Below are 21,032 nucleotides of genomic sequence, written 5' to 3' on the forward strand. Positions count from 1 at the left end.
GGGAGAGGAATAAGTTAATCAGTGGCTCATTAACAAACCCGAGCTTGATAGATAATAAAATGAACAAGTCTAAACTTTTACCTAAACTTTGATAGTTTACCAAATGAGAAATGATATGTCTACAATATTTTTACAACAAATCCTAAGTGGCAGGTTGTTACTGGTTGTTAATGTTGGGTTAAAAAAGTAATCTTAGTGTTAAATTCAAATTTGAACCAATAACAACTAACCACCTATGATTTGTTGTGAAAATATTGTAAAAATATTGTAGATGTAGCACTTCTCTTACCAAATAGACGCTTATGTTGTGAACATGTATTAGTGTATTGTACTATGTTTTGGCCTTCCCAAATTAAAAAAAAAATATATATATATACAATACAATACAATACAATACCTATTTATAGTGATAAGAATGAAGAGTAAATGCTAACCTGAAATTATGACCAACCCCTAAAGATCAAATACTTTGACCAAGTTTGCCCAAATGTTTACCAAAGGTCAAATGCTCCCTTTTATGGAAAAGACATCAAAATAGTAAATTCTATCTGTTTGTAACCAAAACCTTGAATTAACCTAATTTGATCGACTTTGATCGAGGTTTTGACCAAGCTTTGACTGAAAGTTTGACGGTCACATCGGAGCAAATTTGTCACCATAAATATTACAAAATACCTTAGAATTGACTACTCACAAATTGAAATTGGACTTGAAACAAGTAAGATGTCGCAAACTTAATGGAAAACGTCTCAAACACTTGGCAAATTTGGTTAAGTGTAGGAAGGATCGGATTTTGAGTTTCATTATGGTCAAACTAGGATCAAACGACATTGAATGAGGGTGTTATGTACTCGTGCTTGTAACTGTTCATTGAATGAAGATCGAATTTTGAGTTTCATTATGGTCAAACTAGCCTTTGTCTGTGAGGAGGGAATGGAGTGGAATAGAATAGAATGAAAAAAAAAAATTTAAATATTCTTCCCCCCCCCCCCCCCCCCTTGTTTTGGAGTTTTAACGGAGGAAATAAAAAATTCATTCCCTTGTTTACGAGTTTAGGTGGAAGGGAATTGAATGATTATGAGGGAACACTCATTCTCTCTTTTTTTCCTCAAAACCTCAAATTTCCATTCCTCCCAAATTGGGAGGAATAGGAGGAAATGGATTTAGGTTTAATGAAAATTTTATTGAAACTCCTAAATTATCCCTTGAATCTTAACCCTTTTTATTTTCAACCAACCATACAAATATGTTTGCTCTCTCTTTGCTGCTCTTTCTTTCTCACCCTGCTATTAATCTCAACCAACTATACCCAACTATGAGTTTTTCAATTGTTTTGATTTCATTGATTTATTTACTATTAAAAAGCTTTTGCTAATATATGTATTCTGTGAATGCTAGTGTATGCTATGAGATTTTCACTTGTATGAAATTTAAATCCTATTATTGTCTTTTGAGTAAATGCTAGTGTACTATACATATTCTGCAATTATTCATTGGTTTCTTCAAAACTGTATGATTACCTGCTTGCCTCAGTTAAGTCCAGCCGTACCCAACTATCCGAACCCAACTATTAAATTTTCACTTGTATGAAGTTTAATTCCTATCATTGTCTTTTGTGTGAACACTAGTGTATGTGTTCTGTAATTATCCACCAATTTCTTCAAAACTATGACTACCTGCTTGCCTCAAACCATTAGTTTTGAATGTTAAATTAAGTCCATTAGTTTTAATCAAGTAGACCTTAGAATCATTAGACAATAAAGCCTTAGTTTTTGAATTTAAAATTAAGTCCAAATACCTTTATAAAATGTCTTTGAGTTATTGGTCTACTGTGCAACAAGTTGTTTCTGTTATTGAATCCCAAACAAAATTAATGTTTATAGTTTAGCATTTTTATTTTTAGACTAGTTGTAACACATTCCTAATTAGTTAGACTATATCATCTCAAAGCATCTTTTATAAATACAAAGGTCCTGTGGAATACTCCAGTGAGAGGAATTATTTACACCATTTTATACAATTTCCATTCTCTTTATTATTATGGATAGAACGTGTGCCCATAATTTTTTTAAGTTGGACTTAAAACGTAACTATTTTTTTACTTAGATGAATTTGAATGATGAGGTACTGGAGACCATAATTTTTTTGGACTTTATGTGGAAACTAGCCTTGGTTCATGCTACATGCCATTATTTGTGCTATATTATCCATTGAAGGCAACGACTAAAAAGACTTATTTCCCACATTCATACACAATCAACCATAGAAAGACAAAACATTTGTGATGAAATAATGTCTCGACTTAGGACTAGTGAAAAAAGTTATGATGTAATACGCATGGGTCCACAAGCTCTTCAAGGTTTGTGTGACATTTTGCGAAGAAATGGTGATCTTCAAGACACACAACGTGTCACGGTTGAAGAGCAAGTTGCTAAGTTTCTTCACATTCTATCACATAATGTGAAGAATTGTACAATTTCCTTCTTTGTTTGTCGTTCCGATGAAACCATTAGTTGTCATTTTCATAACGTGTTAAGGTTAATAATTATGTTAGACGATTAGTTCCTTCAACAACCTGATGGAATCTAAGTGCCACTTGAAATACTACAGAGTAGTAGGTTCAACCCATATTTTAAGGAAAATATATCATGTTTATATTTTATATTTGATAGTAGTCTAGTATAAATATATTTTAAGATAAATGTCTTTGAGACATAATGTTAATCTTAGGATTGTTTTGAGGCACCTGATGGAACACATGTTCATGTCAAAGTGTCTAACGAAGATGCACCAAGATATTGGGGTAGGAAGGGTTACCTAACACAAAATGTGTTGACAGCATGCTCGTTTGATTTAAAATTCACATACGTATTACCAGATTGGGAAAGAACTGCTTCAGATTCAAGAATAATAAAGAGTGCTTTAACTAGAAATGATAACTTGAAAATCCCACAAGGTAAATTTAATTCAAATACGCATTAGGGTGTATTATTTATAATTAAAAAAATTGTAGTATATAATTAACGATTGTTATTGTTTATTAGGTAAATATTATCTTGTTGATACGGGATACATGAATAGAAGTCGTTTGATTACATCTTATAAGAGGGTGCGTCATCATTTAAAAGAATACTCTACTTGTCCCCTTGAAAATGCGAAAAAATTGTTTAATTTGCGACATGCGTCACTGCACAATGCTATTGAAAGAATATTTGGTGTACTGAAAAAGAGATTTCCAAGCATAGCAAGTACTACAAAGCCTTCTTATTGTGTTGACACACAAAATGAAATCATTTTATCATGTTGCATATTTCATAATTATTTAATGGGTGTCGATCTTGATGAAAGTCTTATTGCTGAAGTTGATGAAAAGGTTTTACATTCTCATCATGGACGTATGGCCCCCACTCCAAGAGAAGACGATGAGGATGCAAGGCAATGAGATATTATAAGAGATTCTATAGCATTAGCCATGTGACAAAACTATGTCCAAATGTGATAACTTTTGGGTTTATTGTTGTAATGTTGTTTAAGACTATTATGTTTCAATCACTTAGACCTAAATGTTATGTAAATTTTTCTTTTCAATTTGATATTGCTCTCTATTTTTTTATCATTAATGTTATGTCCGACAAAAGACACTGAAAAAGAATTTTCATAAATGCCATGACATATTTAAAGATGGATTGAATGGTTTTGGATGGAATGCTTCTTTAAATATATCAACAGTTGAACCAGAAGTTTGGGAGCCATTCATAGCGATAAATTATTATTATTTTTTTAATTTAATTTTGTATTACATAATTATATATATATATATATATATATTTGTTGTATTACCATTTTTCTTGATTTGTAATAGTCTATACCTGCGGCTAAGAAGTGGATGACAACACCTATGCCTAACTACTCTAAGATGACACAACTTTGGGCTAAAGATAGAGCAAAAGGTGATCATGCTGAAACTGCAAAGGAGAAATGTGCTAGGTATGCTGCATTGATCACTATTGATGAGATTGATATTATGGTATCCCAAAATGAAGCTTCTTTGGAGAACTTTGAAGTCGAAGATGATCAAAGGTCATCAAAAATTAATGTTGTATGTTCTTGAGCATCATCACAAGATGCAATTTCTTCTCAAAGCAAGAAAAGAATAGTAGCAAAAGATGATGAACTTGGGAATGTAATTTCTCAGTCATTTGATAATGTATCAGCAATTGATAGGGTGACTGAGGTTATGACAAATTGCTTTTCAAAGTCATATGGAGCAGAAGTTCACATAGCTTTGGGCGTATTGGACTTGGGATCCAATTTCAAAGACTGAGGCCTACATATTTTTTTATGGAAAATCCAATATATAAAGAGATGTTCTTTGGTTGCTCAGAACATGAGCACAAATGTGTCCTATTGACTAATGTCTAGGCCTAAAAATTAAAAAGTGTGGGATTTCTTGGCCAACTCTAGATTTCTTTATTTTTTTATTTCGTTTTGTTTTGGCAAGACTCATTACATAAGTTTTTTTATACCATGCATGGACGTTTAAAAGATAGTTGTTTGCATTTTTAGACAATGTTTATTTTTTTGACAATAAATATGTGATGCGTGAATTGCTTTACAACATAAAAATATACATAGCTTAATTTTTAGCTACAATAATTTTTTTACTCCCTATAGACTATAGAATATTTAAGCTTCAAATGTTATTATCTAGTGCTTTTTGCAAATCCAAAGTATGGGAATTTTACTATTACCCCACAACACCTATTTGTAGTTTACCATTATTGTTTTGGAAGCAAATAACAAGCAAATTCACATGGAGTTTAAACTAGAATCATTTTTATGTTCTTTAAAATGAGAGGTATAATAGTAATGTTAATATGTTATTATAAAATAATTCCATTTCATTCCTTCCAATGTCACTTCTAAACAATATTACTTACATTCCATTCATTTCTATTCCTTTTCATTCCTTTATTTTAATTCATCCAAACAAGATTTTTTAATTTCATTCCATTCCATTCCTTTCCCTACTAAATTCATTCCATTCCATTCTATTCCTTTGATAATCATTTCATTCCATTCCCTTATGAACTCCTAAAAAAAGAGAAGTGCAAGCTTTGTATGATTAGAACATAGGCACTGCAAGTTTTCCAATGGTTCTTCATTTGAGCCAAATCGATATTGAGAAATTGGTCAACTAAGGACACAAAAATGGAAAGATCCATGAAAAAATATGAATTTTTGGTGCAAAGGCTAATTGTGGTGCAATATTTGAACCCAAAATTGCACCAAACCACAAACCGATGTTGCAAAATAGAAAGTCTTCAAGGTTTAAGAAAGTGCCTCATCAACCACGTCACCTAACTTCTAGAGGGTGTAACTTTCTAATTGTTTAGCTAAATTGCATAAATTTTGTAACATTATACTTCATTATCTTTTCAATGACAACAAGATTAATTAAAGCATAAATCGACAAGGTGCCCAAATATGTAGGGGTGTACATGGTGCTGTTTTAGGTTATATTTAGCATCGCACTACATGGTGCGGATTTTCCAGAACCCTCATTGCACCTCACCTTAATAAATCGGTCACCATGTGGTGTGGTGCGGTTTGGTCGGTTTTCATATATATTAAATATGTTAACATATATTTAATATATATTATAAAACTTATATTTTAATAGGTGTGGTGTGTTGCGGTTTCCTAAAAACAATAAAACTGCAAACCGCATCACACTTGCACCTACAAGTGCGGTTTTTGCACCTTCACTATAGCAAGTGATTTGATGACCATATTTTGTGGTCGGAGTATTTTTTGTACAGCCTTACTAATATTTCCTTAAAATAAGGTGACCGAATTGGTGAAATTCTACTACTAACAAGGAAATAAGAGAACTCACTCTACCTTGGACTATGATGATCAGCATGATGCTTGGTTAAATCAGCCTAAGGCTACATGAATTTGAGTTCCCCCCCCCCCCCACCCCCCCCCACAACCTCTATAATATACCCACACCTTCCCTAACTTCATTCACACGCATTTTGAGAAAGATCTTCATCCCCCTATAGTTAGGGCCTTTTAGGCCTTAGTGGTGCTCTCAAATTTTGTTGAAACTCTGAAAAAAGTTCTATTACGACCAAGGGATAGGAAGAGAGTGTGGAGTTCCATCAGAGGTAGTAGTCTTAAAGACAAAACGCGAAAGCTCTATTAGAAATGGCTGCCGCAAAGTTGAAGGAGCTAAGGCTCTAAAGGAGAAAGGAGTGGCGGTTTATCAGAATAGTAGTAGTTTTGAAAAAAGAAATAGTAGAGCGATGATCAATTACCAACCTGAGTTTTTGTCGAGCAAGGTCGTCTCTCTCTCTCTCTCTCTCTCTCTCTCTCTCTCTCTCTCTCTCTCTCTCTCTCTCTCTCTCTCTCAATTATGCAATTAAATACTATGTTATAATGCTTTAATAAATCTTTAAAAGCTTCCTAGTTAAGTGTGCATTTGGCATTGGCTTAAAAAACCAGTTTTTTTTACTATTTAGCTTAATTTTGCTATTATTCATGGGTCTCATTGCACTTTTTTGTACTATTCATGAGTCTCACTGTACTATTTCAGCTACCTTTTAACTTTATCTATAGTACTTTTAGCAAAAAAAAATTTTGTTTCAGCTAAATAAGCTGTTCCCAAATGGACAGTGATATAAATATTATAACACATGCATTATGGAATAGTGATATTCCTAACCTAAAGGGTTGGAGCCTCCAAGCCAAGATATTAGGACAACAGGTCCTTTGCATGCAAAATTGGCTTAAGCCATGGACCCATGCCAGGGGTTATGAGGCTTATGGCACTTATAAAGGAGGAGAAATTTCAGCAACTAGTGTGATATATTTCCTTTTGCTCATGTAATAATTAGTTATGTGATCGTTCACTTAATGCTTAAATTATTTCATTGTTGGGAAATTTCACGATTTGAATATTTAACTCATGCTTTCATTGTTAGATGTGTGGATTAATATGTTTAAGTTAGTCCCTCTATTTAGATTCATTATACTTAGGGTCTCAATCATTAAAAAAAACTAGTATGTAACCCGTGCTTATGCGCAACATTATACTAAAGTCCATGAACCGCTCAAACCATGGGTGAACCGTACAGTTTTTAGAGAACCAAACAGGGTTCAAACACGGTTCAATTCAAGGTCATTAAGTTGCCTCATTAAGTAGCAAATGGTAGGAATGGAACACGGGAGCACAACAAAATGAAAGCATATTGTTTTTAACTTAACTTTCAAAAACTTAGATATATTAAAAAAGAATCCAATAGTCTGATTATAAAATATATATTTTGATATATAATTAAAATCATAAATATTTTATTGTGACTAATATACTTAATTGTAGGGACACGATTTTAGTTGACCCGATCCTGGATGGTCAAGCCTTGGCCCAAAAAGTCCCGCACGATGAATTTTTGTAGAGTATGGGCTGAAGAACTTGGTTTCAGTTGGCTTAAACGGTTCGTTGCATGGGCTCAGGAGATATAGAAACAAGAATGAAGAAAGTGGATGTGAAGGGGAGAATTTTATTCATGGTCATGCATTCGTACAGTGAAATTTTGCTCCTCTGTTCCTTCTCTCCTTTTTTCCTCCGTCCCCTTCTCTTGGGGGACTCTTACATATTATATAGGCCCTCTTTTATCATCTGGGCCTTACCCTTGTTGATCATCCAAACCCCTACTTAAGCATCTGTCCCATCAGACACTCTTATCAGTTCTTTGTGAGTTGCAGTGACCAAGGTAGCACTGTTCAGGGGTCTTCTTTTCATTAATGCGGCCAGGAGAGTAGCTGTGGTGCATTTAATGTGGTGGTGACAGCCTTTGCTGGGATATTTTGGGACTCCTTTCTTTTTACGTGCTTGGAGGGAGGACTACAGTAGTTGGGGTGCACCTTTGACCTGGATTTTGGGACGTCCGAGGAGGAATTACTCCTCGGACGTGTTCTCTTTGCTCCAGTGGGCCTAAGCAAGGATTCTGGGCCGCGACGTCTCCTCGGACAGAATGGTCCTCGGACAGGCCCAGGGCCCAGCCAACCTATTATTCTGGGTCGGTCCCCACATTAATATTATTGTATGTGAAACATCAAAATTATTTTATTGTTTAAGCACTATTTTTTACTCTAAAAAAAGAAATATTTTTATATTTGAAGGATTAAGTGTAATTGTACTTTTATTTTTGTGTTGTATTTTTTTATATATAAGTTGTGAAAATGTACTTGAAAATTATTTAATTTCTCTATATCTTTTTTTTTATTTTATTATAATCAAAATTACTCATTTTTACAAATATGTTATATTATTTTGTATTTATTAAATTAATTATGACATCATCACGGTCTGACCTTAAAAATTTTGAACCTCTCTCTTTTACGGTTCTATGAATGGTCCGAATTTGAAAACCATGATAAATTGTAGTGGTGCCATTGATGTTAGCTTATGTTATAAAACATATAGGATATTAGTTCGATCAAGACATTTGGAAGTACTAAAATAGTTTTTTCTTACCATTTTCATGATATTGGCTACATCAAGTTTCCCATTACACTGTTAAATTCACTATTGGATACTACATATACAATATTAATTTACAATCATTATCTGTGATATTCTACTAAATACAATACAAAATAAAAGAATAAATTGGTCCAATAGTATCTCCTAAATTGAATGGGGATAGGTACATGGAATCGTTCAGCTCAATTACAATTTGTTACGTTCAAGATCCTGGCATATAAAATATCTAAATAGAAACAGTATAAAAAAATATGCTCATTAGTTCAAAAAAAAAAAAAAATCTAAACAATTTAATCTGTATGGAAAGCTAACAAAAGCAAAATTCAAATTTGAATCTAATCAAATTTCTCTAAGCATTGATTATATATAAATATATTTATATATATATGATTAGCTTTTTTACAGTTTATTTATATTGAACTTCCTGTTTTCTACATTGAATTAACTCATTTGGCACAAATTTTTTTTTAAAAAAAAAACTTACATTAGATAAGACACATAGCGCAAAATTAACTCTAATTGAATTTCAATTTTTACATTGAATTAATTAACTTAGCACAAAAATTTAAAAACTTAGATTGGATGAGACACGTGATACAAAATTAGACTCTAATTGAATTCCAATTTGAAATCTAATTGGAATTATGCCCATGCATCACCTAGGATTCACATCTAGGGATTACATATTGACATGCTTATGGATTCATATATAATTTCATTATGACCCATCTTAGATTAGACTGCATTGTGTGCTTTGATTTCTTGTTTATATTTTATTAACATGGCTAAACATTTCGTGTCCTTGATTATTTGGTAATTACTTTTAATTATGCAAACATTACGTGAATGGATTTCTTTTATTTTCATTTTGATGTTTGTTATTCTTTCATTATACGATTGTGCGACGAATAGGTGAACTATTTGACCAATGTACCCTCGGAGTCCAATTTATGTTGGACAAAGTGGGTATCTAACACTTTTTCACCCATTAACTTAGGCACGCAAGTTTTTGTATTTTTTGTGTAATTTTTTCCTTCTATGTTCTTTTTAGAAAGTCACTAGAAAATGTAACGATATAATCTTCTTTTCTCATATTGTATCTATAATCAATGCCTTCAATTTATTTAACATTATTTAAAGAGAGGTTTTACGTTCACAACATTTTTACAACAAATCATGGGTGGTTAGTTATTATTGGTTCAAATTTGAATTTAGCACTGAAATTACTTTTTTAACCTAACAATAACAACCAGTAACAACCTGCCACTTAGAATTTGTTATAAAAATGTTGTAAAATTGTTGTAGACATATCATTTCTCTTATTTAAATAATATGTATTTTTAAACTTTATCATTTGTTTTTCTTTTAACTATTTTTCTTGTTTTTTAAGAGGCAAAATTATTAGTCAAGTTTTGGTATTCAAGTTCCGTTAACACTTTTCAATTTATAACATGATTAATGATTAATGATTAATCCACTTACCCTTCGTTTGTTTCGAAGTAAAATATTTTACATGTAAATATTTTACTGTAAAATATTTTCATTTTCAAGTGTTTGGAAGTGTTTGATGTATCCTAAACATTTGAAAATGCAAACATAAACCAACGGACCACTAACCATTGTAAAGCACAAACCCAACCACCACATTCATAGCCACCACCACTAACCATTGCAAAGCCAACCACCACTAACCCAACCAACACAGTTACCGTCATCCACCAACCATTGCAAAGCTAGCAGCCACCACCCACCCCAAATCCAGCCACCACAGTCACCGTCATCCACCTACCCACCATAATCTCATCTAATCGGCCACCATCATCCACCTACCCACTGTTATCCCATCCAATCAGCCACCGTCATCAACAACCCAAACACCCAAGACCGACGAAACAAACCCAAACACCGTCATCGAATTTCTATTTCAGGAAAAAAAAAAAAAAAAAAAAAAAAACCCAATTCAGAACCAACCCACAAAGACCCAAATCTCCACCGCAACACCTCCTTTGACCGTCACTACCAAATCATGCCAAAAGGCTACCTTGACCACCACCAGCATCACACCTCTCAAGAAGCCTCTTTGTGACTTTCTTTGTCTATTCGAGATGGGTAAGAGAGAATGGTAAGAGCCCCGACGAACCTGAGAGTGATGAGCTCCTTGGTGGCTTGGTGGCTCTGGTTTGTGGGAAGACAAAACTTGAGAGTGAAAGGGAGAGTTATCGTTGGCGATGGGTAGTGCTGGCGGAAGCTGGAGCTGGCCGGTGGTGCTACAGACCTGGAGCCTGGGATTGATGGGAGAGGAGAACGGAGGTGGCTGGTTTTTTTTTGGAGAGAAATCTGATTTGGGAGTGTTTGAGCGTAAAGTGACTAGGGGAGTAAATGGAGTGATAAGTGTCGGGGTACGAGAGAGTAAGCAAATGTAAAATGTTTTACCAAAATTTTAAGTGTAAAATATTTTACATAAATTTTCCTTAAGTTGATTTGATTGACTGAAAATATTTTACTGCAAAACAAACACTGTAAAATTGGAAAATATTTTCCTGAAAATATTTTACATCGAAACAAACAAAGCGTTAATCTTTCTTATGACATAGTCAATATTAAATAGGATTTCATCAAAAAGAGAGCGAGAGTGTGTTTTATATATATTTTTTCACTTTTTTTTTAGAGCACGGGAATTGAACCTCAGATCTCTTATTCAACCACCAGAGATTTTACCAGTTGAGGTAACTGGAACCCACATAAAATTTTCACTTTTGATTGTCTAAATAGAGCAAAACACATTAACATAGTGCACAACATTCAAAGAAAGGACAATTTCTTAAAAATAACTTTTACTTACTAAATTTTTTGGGACTTAAGAAAATTTTGGCATTGTGAGACATATAGATAATATAATCTATATTTCTATTGCCCAATAGAGGGGGGGGGGTCTTGTTATTATTATTTTTTGCTAGACGAGATATCTTAATTTTTTTGGTTAATACTGTAGGGACTCAAAAAATAAAGGTCCAAGCCCACTTAGATCAGTGGTATCTTGTCTCTCGAATCAAGCCCAAACAATAGAATTTTTAAGAGAGTGGGTAATTAACTCAAGTGCAATACAAGGTTAAGCCCAAATTTAGGACTGAAAAATCTTAAGTAGTAGATAAGTGCAAATTGAACATCAATTAGGGATAATATTCTCCTTGGGCAAATCTGAGGATTAACTTCTTATGGATAAATTTAGTTCTGGTTCTTTACAGGGTAATCCTAAATTCTTCTTGTTGTTCTCTTGTTACTTAGAAATTGTCCATCCCCTTTTTTTGAGGGGTTCCCTTCCTTTTATATCCCTTTACCATGCATCTCAGCCCTCCACCTATATGTCTCAGGGTATTTTTTAGGATACTTGTCCCATCAAGACCCTTTTAAAGGTGGTAAAAGGAGTTGTTAGCTGTGAAGTTACTGTTTAGGAGTCATTTCCACATTAATGCAGCTGATAAGGTTGGTGCAGGGCATTGAATGCGGAGGTGAGAGGTATATCCTTCAGGAAACTTCTTCCCACCATTCTTGCCCCCATTGCTATCTCTTGTCTTTTCCTTGGGCCTTTAAGGGATATCAACTGTCCTACTTCTCTTACTCTCCTTGGGCAGGCAAAGTCCTTGAAATTTGCTTACCCTTCTTGGCCTGGATTGAGCAAATTAATCCTCAGCTAGGACTTCTTGGTCCTTGGACCCCACATAACTACACTAAAAGATAGATAGATATAATATATTTTATGGGTTAATAAAGGGCCTTCTTCCATTTGAGGCCCTAAGCAGTTTCCTTAAATGACTTAGTGTCCATTTGGCATGATTAAGTTTGTTAACTTATTTTATTATTCATGAGTCTCGCCGTACTTTTTAGTACTATTCATGGGTCCTACTATACTATTTCAGCTAATTTTTATATTTTTCTATAGTACTTTCAGCAAAATAAGCGGATTTCAAACAGACTTTAGAGGTTCAGTCGACCTTATTAATAGTTAAAATACTTTATTCTCATCATTCTATATACATACATATATATATATATATATATATAGATTTTGTGTAAATTTGCTTCAAGAAAATGACTTTGAAATATTATAAAAGAGGTCATTATTAAAAACCACATATTATAAAAGAGGTTAATTTAAATATTCACCTTCTTGTTTTCTCTTGATTTCAACTTTATTAAACCAAAAAAAAAAAAACTTTGACAACTAGAATTGTTGGGAGACTTTCATAATTTTATAGAATTTGATAAGGGCTAGTAATTGATTAAGATGAGAATAATACAAAAATCTTTAAACTTAACATGAACAAAGTTTCCTCCGAATTGGGTTGGAAGAATTTTCTTCAATTTTTACGTGACGGTTCATATCATTCATGTATTAAATCACATTATTTATTAAATTATTCTAAAAAGTCAACCTACCCTCTTTTTAATTCTTAGGTACTCTCAGAGTATAGAAAATGGTAGTCTCTCTTATCACATTCATGGTGGGGTAGAGAATATGATTATGAAAACAACTTATCCTCTTTTATAGAGTAATTCTTAGGTATTCTCGGAGTACAGTGAATGATGATCCTTCTTCTCACATTTATGGTGGGGTTCACCATAAATGTGAGAGGAAAGAACATAATTTCTCTGTGCTCTACGAGTACCTAAGAATTTTTCCATTTTATATGAAGTAAAATGTAGCTGTTTCTGTTTTTATTTATTTTAATTTATTTTATATAATATACATTGGTTAGACACATATATGTTCATATTATGTTTCTTTTCTCAGATTGTATATGTAATCAATGCCTTTAATTTATTTAACATTATTTAAATAATATGTATTTTAAACTTTATCTTTTGTTTTTCTTTTAACTATTTTTCTTGTTTTTTGAGAAGCAAAATTATTAATCAAGTTTTTGTATTCAAGTTTCGTTAACACTTTTCAATTGATAACATGATTAACTATTTAATCTTTCATATGACATAGTCAATATTAAATAAGATTTCATCAAAAAGATAGCAGCAAGTAGAGTAGGGAAAAAAATATTGAGTTTTAAATTTTAATTTTTTCAAAAATCAAGAGTGAGAGAGTGAATATATATATATATATATATATTCCTTTTGTTTTTAGTGATGGCCATCTCTCTCTTGACAACGTTAGATTTTAAGTAATAAACGTTTGGACTTCAATAATAAATTTGACTAGAAAACTATTGATTTTAATCATAATTTGGAGAGAGAGATAATGGAAGAATCTACTGGAAAATTTTCACTTTTGAATTATCTAAATAGAGCAAAACACATTAACATAGTGCACATCATTCAAAGGAAGGACAACTTCTTAAAAATAACTTTTACTTACTAAAATTTTCGGGCCTATTAATGAAAATTTTGGCATTGTGAGACATATAGATAATATATTCTATATTCTATTGCCCAATAGAGAGAGAGGGGGGGGGGGGGGGTCTTATTTTTATTATTTTTTGCTAGATGAGGTGTCTTAATTTTTTTGGTTACTACACTGAAGGGTAGATAGATATAATATATTTTGAGCAAGACTTAAATAGAGTACTTAGATACTGTTGGTTAGGTTCCCCTCTTTAGACTATGCCATGTAGATTTTTTTCTCATAGGATTGAACTTTATCTTTTAGTTAAGTATCCACATGTCAAAATTTTAAGAGAGAAACCTAAGGAACTGCACCTAAGGTATTGTATCTAAGTTTTGTCCATATATTTTATAGGTTAATAAAGGGCCTTCTTCCATTTGAGGCTGTAAGCCGTTTCCTTAAATGACTTAGAGGTTCAGTTGACCTTGTTAATAGTTAAAATACTTTATAATCATCATTCTATACATATATAGATTTTGCGTAAATTTGCTTCAAGAAAATAACTTTTTTTTTTTTGGGAGTAAATTCAAGAAAATGACTTTGAAATATTATAAAAGAGGTCATTATTAAAAACCACATATTATAAAAGAGGTTAGTTTAAATATTCACCTTCTTGTTTTCTCTTGATTTCAACTTTATTTAAAAAATAAAAAATAAAAAAACTTTGACAACTACGATTGAATGGAGACTTTCATAATTTTCTAGAATTTGATAAGGGCTAGCCTTTGATTACGATGAGAATAATACGAAAACCGTTAAACTTAACATGAACAAAGTTTCCTATGAATTAGGTTGAAAGAATTTTCTTCAATTTTTACGTGACAATTCATACCATTCATGTATTAAATCACATTATTTATTAAATTATTTTAAAAAGTCACATGATTTTTAAGTAAGTTTACATATGAAAGCAAATTTGATTTTTCACATAATAGGTTGAGGGAACTTTACTCTAATCCAATTGTAATGAAAATTCTATCCATCTAAAAAAAGGAAAAAAATGGAAGGATGCACATACATGTTCCAAATCACATGTTGACAGCTCATTGACAGATAGTGCATGGAGAATATGATTATGAAAACAACCTACGTTTTTATAGAGTAATTCTTAGGTATTCTCAGAGCACGGAGAATGGTAGTTTCTCTTCTCACATTCATGGTAGGGTCCACCATAAATGTGAGAGAGAGAACATAATTTCTCTGTACTCCGGGAGTACCTAATAATTTTTCCTTTTTATATGGAGTAAAATGTAGCTATTTGTGTTTTTATTTATTTCAATTTATTTTATATAATATACATTGGTTAGACACATATATATTCGGATTATCTTTTTCTTAGAATTATTAGCTAATTTGTTTATGTACAAATTTTCACTTTTTAAAAAATACAATTTTGGTTTTTTCCCCACTTTTTACAAATCAACAAATTAATTAGTAAAAAATTAATCCAAACACCCACTAAATCTGATAAAGATAAAATTGTAAAGTTAACACTCACCGATGGAAAGGCATAAGGCATTGTTCCAAACAAACCCGTCAGTCTTACTCGTGTCCATTGATAAGTGTCGACAGTAGGAAGTCTACGGGTTTACCTCTATTGATGGCCATTTTGGAAGCCCAAGTGGAAAGGAGAAGCCCAGCAACACGGACAAAAAAGAGTTGGCAAATGGATAGAAAACCCATTAAGTCCAAGAAGCAAGAATAATGGATCATAGGCCCATGAGATAAACAAATGGGCCTTGAGGAGGTAAATGGACTTAAAGGAGCCCAGAAAGAGAGAAAAAACAAACTATTGGCAGTATATGATGTGGAAAAGTGAGAATGGGCTATGGTAGATCCAAAGTAATGAAAGCATAGAAAGTAAGGGGTTGATAGCAAGCCCATGAACCCCAAGGATGAGGAATAATGTAATTAGGTCGGGGAAGCCCAAAGAATTCAATAAAAACCCATGGGAATGCAAAGTTAAGAAAAGGGCCGAGGAAGCCCAAGGAAAGTAAACGGGCCCAGGACGCTTAAGGGAAAACAAATGGGACACAGGAGCCCGCCAGTGATGTAATAAAAAAACTAATGGCTGTATTGGGCCATTGGGAGAATAATAAACAGTAGGTCCAAAGAGGCCCAACAAGATTGAGGCAAACAATTTCGCAGTAGGAATGATAGAATGGTATGGCAGGAGATGGTAGCAGGAAAAAGGGTGGGCTGAAGAAAAGCAAAGTCCACCGTCAAGCAAGGCCCAGCCCCTAAGTAGGGCAAGCCATAAAGGAAAGGGGAACTAGAAAATAGTCAAAAACGGACGGCAGACTGTGCAGGCCAACCACGACAAACGCATGAGCAGTAGGCAAATTTTGGACATACATGGAAGAGAGGCATGCGCAAAGCCCAGACCTCACTAGCCTGTACCCAGCCAATACAAGATACGGTGAGGTCATGGATCAAAGGTAAGAGGACATGGTTTGGCGGTGGGGAGAGGGGAAAAACCTATTTTGAGATTCTTACTATGGCTCTTTTGGGAGAAGTGTCCTGCTCGGATGACATACCACCCAAAGAAGCAAAGCTAAGCTGGAACCACTAGGTGCATGCCATGAAGGATAGGGAGAGAGAAGGCACTCATACCATAGCAAGAAAGGGTGCGACGGCAGACAAACAAACAAAATAGTTTTCTTTTGTCTGGCGATGAGGAGTGGCACACAGACAGATTAGTGGTGGTCGGCAGGTACACCTAGACTAGACAAAGGTGGTTAAGGGCTAAAATAGTAAAATTTGGTCACGGCAGACACTATAAAGAGGCCCCTGCTGTGTACAGGAACAGGGGGCAAGAAAGGACGACAAGCACCAGGGTATTAGAAATTTGAAAACCAGGAAATAGAAAACAAGTATTAAGAAAAATAAGTAGAAAGAAAAAAGATAAGAAAGGGAAACATTAGAAGAGAAGGAAAGAAAAAGATAGAGAGTTAGAGTGGCAGACATGCACCAATAGGTTGATTCCCTTTCTCCCTCTCAAAGTCCTACTCTCTGCTAGAAACAAAAGGGTTCTTTTGTGCACCAACTATTCAGATCTGCTTCCCTCAAAGTGATTAATTTCCACGGCAGGATCTCCCTGGAAGATTATTCACTTTGAGAAGAGGTGTTCTTCCCTCATTGGTTTGGTCCTGCGGATCAGATTTAATCTAATTTCTTTCATTTTTCAATCAACCCATATACTACCCACTTGTTTCCTTTACTTTTTTTATAAAATAATTGTTGTTAAATTGTGATTATCTTTTCTTAAGTATGGATTATCTATTTACTTTAATAAAGAAGTCAAAGTAATTTCTTTTATCTTATTATTATAATTATATCTGTCTGCCATAACTCATCTGAAACAGTTATACCTGCCGTAAGCGTGCCCCTGGCAAACGAGACATAGTTTGCGCACAAACCGGACCAAATTGAGTTACAGTTGGATCAGTCTTAACTCCCTTACTCGGAATATTTGGGCCCAGTACTGCAGGAGGCAGCCCAACCCGATTTAACCAAAAAAGGCCCACTACAACCTCAAAGCTGATGAGAGCACCTTTGGTGAGGAGGATGGAAAGCTGACGCCAATAGGCTGAAGGGGGTATGCGAGACTGACGATTCTGACTTGTCCCTATTTGGTCTCCACACATGATGCATATGGAAAAATCTTGTGCCCCACGCTCAGTGCTAATCAAAATGACTCTTACTAGAAAAGGGTTCCGCAAAATATGTTCATGGAGACTCCTATAAGGAAAAGACTTATAAACTAAGGAAGAGTTGTCAACCCTCTTCTATTATAAAAACCCAAAACCCTCATAAACTAAGGTATGCACAATTCATCACAGCTCTAACACTCTAGAGTTGTGAGAAGTTTTCTAACTTGACCTTCGAAAGGGTTTTTGGCCGCTCTCTGTTAGGTCTTTTCTATTGTCGTGCAGGTATTGTTGCAAGCGCGTAAGGGCTATGTGGCTCATTGGTGATTTTTCGACATCATCAAAATCTAACTTAAAAGTGAATTTCTCATGAAATATTAATTAAAATAAACTCACTTTATTTGGAGGAGCCAAATTTTATTCTAATCATAAGTTAGAATATCATGTGCTAAACTTTCATACAATATATTTTTTAATGACTCATGTGTGAAGTGTTAGCCCTTATTTAGGAGGAGGGAATTGAATGGAATGGAAATGAATGAAGAGAATAATTTTAGAATATTATTCCCTTCCTTTGTTTGAGAGTTTATGTAAGAATGAATGAAATAGGTAGGAGAGAATACTTATTTCTCTCGATTATCTTTAAACCTCAAATTTTATTCCCTTGAAATTCTGAGGAATTGGACAAAATGATGTTAGATTTAATGAGTTTTTTTTACTAAAATTCTCAAAATACTCCTATATATTCAACAATTTATTTTAAAACAATGATCTAATAGTAATATTGTTATAAAATAATTTCATTTATTTCCCTCTATATTAATCTTAAACAAGATTACTTATATTCCATTCATTTGCATTCTTTTTTATTCATTTATTTTAAAACATCCAAATAAAGTAACATAATTCTATTCCGTTCTTTTCTATTCTATTCATTTTCCTTGCGTAAATACATTCCATTCTTTTTATTTATTTTTATAACAAGCATTCTATTTCTTTTCAATCCTCTATAATCATTCAATTCCATCACAATGTTTGTTGTAATCCTAACTTTACAATTACTTATAACCAAAACAATTCTTCAATATGTTCTCAAAAAAACAGAAAAAAAAAAACTTTAATATGTAATGATTGACTGCTTACCCAAATTTAAGCACGAATCTTTTTAATTACTACAGGCTGTACAAATCATCATACAAGTTCTGAGGTGTTCCAATCAGTCTGAAACAGAAGTCAACCTTAGCATATCTCATCACACAAGTTATGGGCGGCTTTGTTTTCTTTGTTCTAACTTCTATACAGATTGGTTTACAATTACTTATAACCAAAACAATTTTTTTTTGAAAGGTAACCAAAACAATTTTTCAATATGTTCTCAAAAAAAAAAAAAAAAAAAAAAAACTTTAATATGTAATCACTGACTGCTGACCCAAATTTAAGCACGAATCTTTTTAATTACTACAGGCTGTACAAATCATCATACAAGTTCTGAGGTGTTCCAATCAGCCTGTAACAGTAGTCAACCTTAGCATATGTCATCACACAAGTCATGGGCGGCTTTGTTTTTGCTTTTGTGAAGTGGGCGGGTTTGTTTTCTTTGTTCTAACTTCTATACAGATTGGTTATACCGACTAACAAAATAACAAAAAAAGTCCACGGGTCCTGTAGTGTTCCTTTCTGAAAAAAAAAAAATTAATGGGTTTTCTGGATAGCAATACTAAGACCACATAATTAGTCATAATTTTATTCACAACTTGTCACGTATTGAGTGTGAGTGGTAAAAATGTGGTTGTAGGTTTATGTAGGTCTACACATTTACCATTCATAACTCGTCAAATGTCGAGTTGTGGCCAAAGTTATGGTCAATTATGTGATCCTAGCATTGCTCTTTTCTCAATAATTCAATTATATCACTCAATTGCCAAATCAATCTCAGCACCTTCGTGAGTTCCAGTTAGCTTAACTGGTAAAGTTTCTGATAGTTGTGTAAGAGATCTGGGGTTCAATTTCCGCTTACACCAAAAACTGATTAGTATCTTGATTTGATGATAAAGAGTTATTATTAAGAGCGGACGTCATAGATTGAAACTCTCTAAAAAAAAAAAAAAAAAAAAAATCTCAATGCCTTCGGTCATCAATTTGAGTAATTTTTTTTGGTGCTTAAATGATTAATTGTATCAATGTGGTCCCTTGACATTTAAATAAACTCTTTGTCATCTTTATGTTTTTTCTACGTAATTAAAGAACTAAATTAGTAATTTAACTATTTTGTATTGCTTGATTTGGGTTTATTTTGTTCGCTCACCCATATAGAAAATTAGAATACTCAAGTGTATAATAAACATGTACTTTCTCATCTCCCATAAAAAATAGGTCATATTATGATTTTTTTAGGAAAGTCATGTTTGAATTTAATTATAAGATTTACTGTAAGGACATAATTTGGTTTTTAAGCCCAAAAGGTAATAAGATCTAGGTCCAAAGAGCCCAATACAATAAATTTGTACAAAATGAGTTAGAAAACTAGGTTCTAATGAGTTGGCCAACAATTATGGTGATTCAGATGACGAGAAAGCAAAGAAAATCCAGTTTTATCCAAAGAAAACCTTCCTCGGCACAATCCGAGGAGATTAGTTCTTCTATATATATCTTTTGAATTTGATTACAAGTCTAGTTCTTATTGTTACAGTGTTTTTCCCTCAATTCTCTGATCCCCTCATGTAGTGGGATCCTTCTCCTTTATATTGCCCCCCTCTTTTCTATCTAGCTTTTGTCCTTGTCCCATCAACACATTCCTGAAACTTTTAGTGGTAGCTGTAAGGTTGAACATCACTGTTCAGGCATCACTTCTACATTAATGTGACCAGAAAGTTAGCTACAAAGCATTTAATGCAGTGGTAACAGCTTTCCCTCAGATATTTCTCACTTTTTTTTTTACCTTATCCCTTCCTAATGCTTATCCCTGCTAGCAGAATCGCCCAGAACGTTGTCCCTGATGTCAGACCAACCCTTTTGACCTCTGCCCTGTTAAGCCGAGGTGAAATCTGTCCTCGGACATGCTTCTTGGAATCTTAAAACTAGACCCCTTCGCCCATTCATTAGCTTGCATTCCCACACTAGCGTCTACTCGTCCTCGGACTATTGAATATTCTCGAACAGGGCCCATGGCTCAATATACCCTTCTGGGTTTGCCATCCCTACATTTACCATTATATGAGAGAAGAAAGTAGATATTTATTATACTTTAGAGTGTTATATAATAACCCCAATCAAATAATTCTATGATGTGAACATTTATTAAATGAGGATAGTATAATTAATATATTATTTAATTTAATGAGTTATCATCATAATATGTTATTAAGAATTTTTACTAATTATATGAAATGAGATATAAGTGTTAAAAAAAACATACATGATATCTCATTTTTAG

At 33.3% G+C, this 21,032-nt stretch overlaps 1 protein-coding gene across 1 annotated transcript; it reads left to right on the forward strand.

The window, feature by feature from the left end:
* Positions 1-2,337: 2,337 nt before the first annotated feature.
* On the forward strand, positions 2,338-3,442 carry LOC126708401 (uncharacterized). The gene is made up of 3 exons (XM_050408194.1): positions 2,338-2,427; positions 2,731-2,956; positions 3,045-3,442. Exons 1-3 carry the CDS (start codon positions 2,338-2,340, stop codon positions 3,440-3,442), a joined length of 714 nt encoding a protein of 237 aa, XP_050264151.1.
* The last annotated feature ends 17,590 nt before the right edge of the window (positions 3,443-21,032 follow it).

This window comes from Quercus robur, chromosome 12, assembly GCF_932294415.1.
Source record: "Quercus robur chromosome 12, dhQueRobu3.1, whole genome shotgun sequence".
Lineage (NCBI taxonomy): Eukaryota > Viridiplantae > Streptophyta > Magnoliopsida > Fagales > Fagaceae > Quercus > Quercus robur.